An 8453-nucleotide genomic window follows, 5' to 3' on the forward strand; every position below is an offset into this window, starting at 1 on the left:
ACATGGTTTTGTCCATCTAAGAAGGATTTTGTCAGAAAGAATGAACTATGAACTAGAATAAAACCCTATGTATCAAAGATATGATACCAATCCTTCATGAATTTCTCATTATCCTGTCCCATAGTGGGCAATTTATTAAGCCTAAGTCCCTATGGAATTCTTCCACATTTCAAATAATTATTTAGACCCTTGATATCCCACCAAATATTTGTCTCACAAAAAAGAAATTTTTCAAGTTTGGGCATAATGTTAAGCTGGGTACACATATGTACAATTTCATTTTTCTTGCGACCGTTCGAGCGACCGAATACACGTTCGGCCGTCCAAAACATACGACCGATCTGCGCGTACACATATGTACAATTTTACTTGCGACGTCCGATGTACTCCCGTCCAAACAATCGCAAGAAAAAGATTGTACCACCGTACACACTCTCCCGATCTGGCTATTCGCACGATAAAAATGTACACAACATTATCATAATGGGCTGGATTAAAAGAGCATACCAAAACGAGGCGTGATCACAGAACAAAGAATCGTTCGTGTAGTACAGTGAATAGAGCCGTGACTATTCAGATCATTGCTAGCTGTACAGGATATACGTACGTACGTTTGTCTATCGGTGCATTTGGGCCTTTTTACAAACAATTTAATTATGAGCTTGAGGAGAAGGAAGGCTCGTGCGTGCATTTTGGCTGCTATGGCCATTAGATTGCAGGCTATTAAAAAAAGAAAAAGGACCAAGAATCGGAGCTGCTGGACCAGAGACTGGCTTCTGAGGAGAGACACCTTCTCCCACATGCCATTGCTACAGGAGATACGGGAGAACAATCCTGATGACTTCAGGAATTATCTCCGTATGGATGACGCTACCTTCATGGAGCTGCTGGCACTCGTTACCCCTTTAATAGAAAGAGAGGACACCTATTTCAGGAGGCCTATTTCTGCAGAGCAGAGACTGGTGGCAACGCTGCGTTACCTGGCAACAGGCAGGACCCTTGCCGACCTGAGATTCACCACCGCAATATCATCGCAAGCGCTGGGGCTGATAATACCAGACACCTGTGATGCCATCGTCCAAGTTCTACAGGACAAATACATGAAGGTAAATATGGAAATTACATACATGTCCCCCATATGTATAGCTGTGCACATACCTGTACCCTATATGTATATCTTTACAATGCCTGTTAATTTAAACTTTTACACCAGTGGGTGGGGGGTCATTTTGATAAGGCGGGTAATAGCTTTGAGGCTGCAATGGGGGAGGGCTGATGGGTCTAAAATCAACCCAACAGATTATTAATACGCATATACTTTTATATTGCAGTTTCCATCGTCCAAGGAGGAGTGGCAAATTATTGCACGTGATTTCCGTGATCTTTGGAATTTCCCTAATTGTGGTGGAGCTATCGATGGCAAACACGTCAGAATCATGCCCCCTGCAAAGAGTGGCTCTTTTTATTATAACTATAAGGGGTTCTTCAGCATTGTTCTAATGGCCATCGCTAATGCCCGATACGAGTTTGTATTTGTGGACATTGGGAAAAATGGTAGAGTATCAGATGGAGGAGCCCTGGAGAATACATTTTTCCATGACAAACTGAAAAAAAATGAACTGAATCTGCCAGAGCGGACTGAAAATGAGCACGGTTTGAACTTTGTTTTTGTGGTGGATGAGGCCTTTGCATTGCACCCTAATGTCCTTAAACCCTACCCACAAAGGACACTGAACAGGGAACGACGCATTTTTAACTATCGCCTGTCACGTGCCAGGCGAGTGGTTGAAAATGCGTTTGGGATTCTGAGTAATAAATTCAGAATTTTTCACAGTGCCATCAATCTGCGCCTAGATAAGATTGACAAAGTGGTGCTGGCCTGTTGTGTGCTGCACAACTACATGCGCAGAAAAGCGGTGCACACACAACATCTGGGGGCTACAGTGGACGAAAGCCAAGTTGTTGACGAGCCTATTGGTCTGACAGCTTTGGAAAATAATTTAAACACCAGAAATGCATCAATGCATGCAAAGTTGTCAAGAGACGAGTACTTGAATTATTTCAATGGTGTTGGGGCTGTGGAGTGGCAGAATGACATGATTGCTTAAAAATGTACGTTTTTGTCATTGTAAATATATTGTTTTTTGTTGTGTACAGTTACAAATCAATATTTTGCCAATAAAATTTGTATACTCACAGTGCCGCACAAGTTGTCCTCCGTGTCTTCTTGCAGCAAGGAGGAGGAGGTGGAGGCGATAGCCTGGTCTTGGGCCAGATTACTGACCGAATCACGGCAAGTGAGTGGTAGTACTCAGGTGCCAGGCATTCCTGGAGGGCACAATGCCACGACACCTGGAGTGCAGACTGTACCCAGTACTGGTGTTTATGTACTAGCAAGTAGTGGCTCCACCACACCTATTTCTATGCCAATTTCTCCTGGTACTTTTGTACAGTCTCCAGGAGCAATACATGAAGGTAAATATTGAAACAACATACATGTACCCCATATGTATATCTGTGCCCTATAGTCACCCTGCATGGTAAATGATATTTTCACACGGACACCAACTAGATTACAGAATTTTAAATTTTTATATAAATTATTAACTTTTAAACTTATAACAAATATAACATAAATAACAAGGAAATAAATAATAAAGAAATACTTAAACATAAAAATATTTAAACTATATTATTAAAACAATTATGCAATGAAATCAACTATATAAAATTTTTACATGTGGTGGTAAACTTGTCCCACCCCATAATCCCCTGTATCCATCGGCGGTTGTGAGGGAGATGGACTTTCCAATAAACACTGGAAGGGGCCACCAGTTGGACCTGGTGGGAGTGTATTAGCTGACGTTGCCGGTTGTTGCTGCCTTTGCCCGGTTGGTGGCTGGAAATGCTGGTACTGCTGATATTGCCCCGGGTGAAATACCGGTTGTTGGGGTATAGGGGCAGGGCTGATGGGTTGAAATTCAACCCTAGGCAGAGGGGTGTCATCGGTGAGTTGTGTGTGCCGGGACAGAGTCCCCACACGGGCCCGGTACAGCGTTTCATAGAATATCCGCTCTACCTCAACCCTTGTAGCCGGGTCTAACTTTCGCAAATTGTCAGCTAATACACTGCCCACACGGTCCGCATCATCTTCCTCCATGGTCATCAATCTGTTAGCAGACTCCAGGATCTTGGTGGTCGCCACGTCCGCAGCATCTGGAGTCTGCCGCGGCCTTTTGCGCCCTCTTCTTGATGGTGCTTCTGGTTGAGGTTGAGCGCTGGGGGTGGCGGTTGGTGTGGGGGTGGAGCAGAGGGCCGGTGAAGGCAGCTGTGATGCAACCTCCTGCAGAAGATTCCTCCTCGGCAAATAGCGATGGCTGTAACAAAACAAGATGTAACAATGATGTATCACTATCGATTTTTAAGACTTCCATATATTTTTATATCTACGCAGAAGAACGCAGCCCACACACCACCATGTTGCTGCCATGAATGAAAGTGAGCTAGTTGAAGAGGCGTTAGGACTGGCATCTCTGGAAACTAATTATTTAGATACCAGAAATACCAAATACTAATTTAAATACCAGAAATGCATCTATGCATGCCAAATTAACCAGGGATGAATACATGCAGTATTTTATTGGTGTTGGCGCTGTGGATTGGCAGAATGATATTATTTCGTTAATTTTACATCACAAAAAAATATTAGAATAATCCGCGCCAGAAAGACTTCAACAGTGTAGATACCAGGGATTACCAATCCCAACCAAAAGTTCCAAATACAAAAAATGTGGTAAATGCACTTGCGATGTCTGAATATTGATCACTGTGTTCTCAGGCGGATAAGAGTATACCTCCACCACTGAGAAGAACCAGAATTAGGGCCACAGAGAAGGTCAAATTGACGATGTATGACCAAAAGGGGGGGTATCGCCCCCTGCAACTGACCTCTCTGCTGTGCCCAACAGAGAGGTCAGTTGCAGGGGGTGATACCCCCCCTTTTAATTTTACATGTTCACAATTTTTATACTGTACTTGTTATATTTATCTGTTTTAAAAAAAAAATATTTAAAATAAAATCCGTCTACTTACTGTGCCGCAAATGGTGTCATCAGAAACCTCTTGGTTGCACGAGGAGGTGGAGGGGGCAGGCTGGTCCCTTGCAGTATTGCTGACCGATTCCCTGGACAGCTCCTGGTCCACCGTGAAGGCCAGCAGGTCGTAGTACCACAGCCTGGGCACATAGACTTGGTCTGCCCCTGCCCCAGACCGCTTTGAGGACTCAACCTTATTCAGTTCTTTTTTAAAGGCGGTCCTCATATTGGCAATCCGAGTCCGGACCCACTCTACATTTGCTGTGGGGTAGTATGTCTGGCTCACCCTCACCAGCTCCTCCAGAGCAGATAGCCTCTTCTGCCGATTGGAATGGTCTCTGGATTTTGTGTTCCAGAGACAATTTTGATCCCTGTAGGCCTCAATGAAGTCCTTCATGAATTTGACATTTTTTTCTGCCATGGTTGAATTTCTGTTCCAAAAAATACAATAAAAAGGCATATTATTTTCTTGATACACAAAGCACACCATAAACCATTTAATGTACAGGTGTTCAGTCTGTGGGCCACTAGATATACTGTAACTATAGTACAGGAGTTGAAACTCTGTGGGACATAGGATACACTGTCACTACAAGCCCCAGCATACCCATGGGCCACAGATTAAAGTCCCTGTCATAGAAAACTCCACATTTTGTTTTAATACTCACCGAAATAAATGTCGATATACAGTACGGAAAATTCGCAGCGCAGCTCCGATCACTCGAACAGCAACGACGGAATATTCTTTCGTGCTGAACGTGGCTTGAAACCCAGTGATTGGATGAGCGCAGGAATCTCCGCCCCACTCACGTGGTTGGCGTCACACAGACACGGGACATCGAGGAGCCATGTCGGAGGGTCTGGCGCCACCGCATATGGTGGAGACGAGTACAGCACCTTTGTTTCCCAATTCAGCACCGATAATGACAACAGATAAAGAAATCGCTGAGAGACAGGACAACAAGGAGAAAAAAGTGACGCGCGCCTCCGCCATGTCATCTGCAGAGGTGGAACTGATGGTAAAAATGCTGGATAGAAGGGACTACGATTGTTCGCGAAAAACATACCCCAAGACGAATTATAGAAAAGAAATTATTATGCAGCGTGTATGCAAGGAGATAAAGGAGAAGTTTGGGAAAAGAAGGTCCAAATACCAGCTACAGAAACGGTGGTCGGACCTGAAGCACAAGGAGCAGGCCAAGCTAAAGAAAATTCATGGAATTATTAAAAGAAGTGAGTACAATGCCCTAGGTGGCTTTATTAATATACTGTCTTGATCCATTACATTTTGTGTGTTTTGCTGACATGTTGCTTGTTTTTACTCAGAGGAAATCCAATCCAGGAGAAGACATGAGGAAGGCAGAGACAGGGCCTCCAACCTGAAAATAAAGAAGGAGAGTACAACAGGTAAGGTTTTGTACCAGCACACCAACACAACAACACATGTTTTATACACAAAACAAGGGGTAGTAATACGTCACTTTACCTTGTCACTGTAGATGATATCCAGGCTGCGCAGCCGATGGAAGGGACCACAGAGGGCCACCAAGTGATTGCGATCACCAGCAGTGTAGATGGTGAGTGTATACTGCAAATCATCTTTATGGGATAGTGACGTATCATTTGTGGAAAGGTAAACATTTCTTTATCTGTACTTATTATAGATATCATCGAGATTTCAGATGTCAGTGCAGAGGGGGAGAAGAACACACCATCACCTGACACGTCCAGCGACGAAAGCACAATGCAAGAAAACATGACACAAGTCCATAAATGTCTACAAGAACTAAGCGGAAAAGTCCATACCGTAGCCCAAAAAATTTCAAAAATCCAAAAAGGCCTAGCAGTAGTACACTCTTTATACGAAAAAATTTATAACGGTTTGCATTATAAAGTCAAAAAATAGTTTGTGTACTTTATTTAACATTTTTTCTCCATCTTGGTTATTTGGAGGCCAGCAGCATGCACCTTAAAATGGTGTATGTCGTGGAAAGCAGTCTGACGGCAGCAATGCATCCCATGTGAGCAGGCCGGGATGTTCCCATGTGATGCGTTGCTGCCGTGGGACCGCTTTCCACTACATACACCACCATGTTCCAATGTGTTTGATGTTTTTTGGGTGGGTGGGCGTTCCTGCTACACCTTCACGTGGCACCTATGTCATGGCAAGCAGTCTCACGGCAGCAATGCATCCCATGTGAGCAGGCCGGGATGTTCCCATGTGATGCGTTGCTGCCGTGGGACCGCTTTCCACTACATACACCACCATGTTCCAATGTGTTTGATGTTTTTTGGGTGGGTGGGCGTTCCTGCTACACCTTCACGTGGCACCTATGTCATGGCAAGCAGTCTCACGGCAGCAATGCATCCCATGTGAGCAGGCCGGGATGTTCTCATGTGATGCGTTGCTGCCGTGGGACCGCTTTCCACTACATACACCACCATGTTCCAATGTGTTTGATGTTTTTTGGGTGGGCTGGCGTTCCTGATACACCTTCACGTGGCACTTCTGTCATGACAAGCACCTGTATGTGACACTCTGTTCAGGTCCGACCACCGTTTTACCTCAAATAAACAAAGTGTTCACAGTATTTTTTGTCAGTATTTCTTAATAAATGTTAAGTGTTTATGCAGAACAATGAACATCACATATCTATCTATCTATCTATCTATCTATCTATCTATCTTCTATAACTATATCTGTCAGGAATGCACACACAACGATTATTTATTTCAAAAGGAATGCACACACAACGAATATTCTTTAACAGCATGGCGCGGAAAGTACGGGGAAGAAGACTTCCTGTTGTTTACATGCTGCGCTGATGGAGGGATGACGCAGCTAGTCAACACCCACATGGGCGTGCTGCTTTTGGGAGGAATGATCGCAGGAACGGGCTGCATATCGATCGAACGTGCGTACACATGTCACTTTTCTTTCGATATGGAGCCGTCCTGTCGGAAGAATATTAAGCAGCAAAGAACCTGCGACCGACCGACCGTGGACGGCCAAGAGCGTTTTTGGCCGTTTATCGATCGCAACGAAGGGATCGGGACTGCGTACACATATATACAATCGAACGGCCGTTCGTCCGCAGAACGGAAAGACGGCGCGACGATTGTACATATGTGTACCCAGCTTTAGATGTATCTGCATTAGGCTCAGAAATTTCACGAATGCAGATTTTGTCATCAAATATGCGATTACATTCCTGCAATCTCCTATCATTTAGCTCACCATTTCTGACATTTTTTCAAGAGGAGCAAAAAGGCAAATTCTAATAAATAAATCAGGATTAGATCTTTACGATCTGTATAGATACATGTAGTCCATGAATTGATCCCCGTGGATATTAACAAACAATGAATGAAGTATAGAGCACCAACGCTGTACCAAATAAATATCTCCGATACCAGAGTTCTAGTGTAACTTGTTGTCCCTTTTACACTATTCATCTGGCAACCCACCAAACTGACCTGGTGGAGGTGCCCTATATGCACATACAGTAAAGGTATCTTTCAAATCAGGATGTGAATAGTAAAATCAGGAATCCTTTCCTCCTCTTTGACTCTAGGGTCAGGCTTTTGATAAGATACTGACCTTAATAAAAGGCCCTATTTTCAGATCAAGGTTTCTTTAGATGTAGAAAAAAACAAGTGACTAATAGTCACACAGAAGCGCTGATGTGACACTTGTGGTTTATTAACATACTTGTAAGCTTCGTCTCCCTTTTAGAGGAATTGTGTACCTCTGTACTTAGAACAATACTACAGGGTGGTGTTTAGCTATAAGCCAACACCGCTAGGTGGCACTGCTTCATTCAAAGAATATACCAATAAATAAGATAAAAAGTATTATCAATTTTTTTATAAAAAATATATGGTACTTGTGTAGTTTCAAGGTGTCTCGCTATGCTCACCACGCTATTTAAAATCAACTCCATGCCAACTTGGATAGTGGAGGTATGAACTATCCATGTTGGCATGGAGTTTAGTTACTTTTTTTAACATAGTTTTTGGCGAGCGTAGAACCCGGAAGTAGCACGGCCCCATGCTGGCGCCAAGAAACTACACAAGTACCAAATATATTTAATACATATTACAGTTTTTCAAAGGTGAAGCACTCCAAGCGATGATGTAAGTATAGCTGGTGCCAGGCACATAAAAAATGAACAAAAGCACTTACCCCTTCAGTGAAAGGAATTGGAGCCAGCACTCAGCAGTTGGTGAAAGAAAAATAGTGTTTTAATGCAAAGACATAGGGCCTTATTCTGGTCGATGCGTAAATTTCCGATTTCTTTCAGATGGCGTTTTTTAGCTATGCGCATGTGCCACGCACGGTCTCCGTACTCGTTCTCA

The 8453-nt window shown here is 43.5% G+C and overlaps 1 protein-coding gene across 1 annotated transcript; it reads left to right on the top strand.

Moving 5' to 3' along the window:
• The first annotated feature begins 243 nt into the window (after positions 1-243).
• Positions 244-2308, top strand: LOC146041559 (uncharacterized). Its single transcript, XM_083161514.1, has 3 exons — positions 244-1106; positions 1332-1559; positions 2234-2308. The coding sequence occupies exons 1-3, from the start codon at positions 657-659 to the stop codon at positions 2306-2308; spliced, it is 753 nt and encodes a 250-aa protein (XP_083017640.1). The 5' UTR covers positions 244-656.
• Positions 2309-8453: the final 6145 nt, after the last annotated feature.

Source organism: Crinia signifera, chromosome 19, assembly GCF_055691185.1.
Source record: "Crinia signifera chromosome 19, ASM5569118v1, whole genome shotgun sequence".
Classification (NCBI taxonomy): Eukaryota; Metazoa; Chordata; class Amphibia; order Anura; family Myobatrachidae; genus Crinia; species Crinia signifera.

What these genes read in the sequence shown, in the direction of transcription:
- LOC146041559 (XM_083161514.1), top strand. Translation starts at nt 657, where the DNA reads ATGAGCTTGAGGAGAAGGAAGGCTCGTGCGTGCATTTTGGCTGCTATG. An exon ending in TACAGGACAAATACATGAAG is followed by an intron (nt 1,107 to 1,331) that starts GTAAATATGGAA and finishes TTTATATTGCAG; the next exon opens with TTTCCATCGTCCAAGGAGGA. An exon ending in ACATTGGGAAAAATGGTAGA is followed by an intron (nt 1,560 to 2,233) that starts GTATCAGATGGA and finishes GTCTTCTTGCAG; the next exon opens with CAAGGAGGAGGAGGTGGAGG.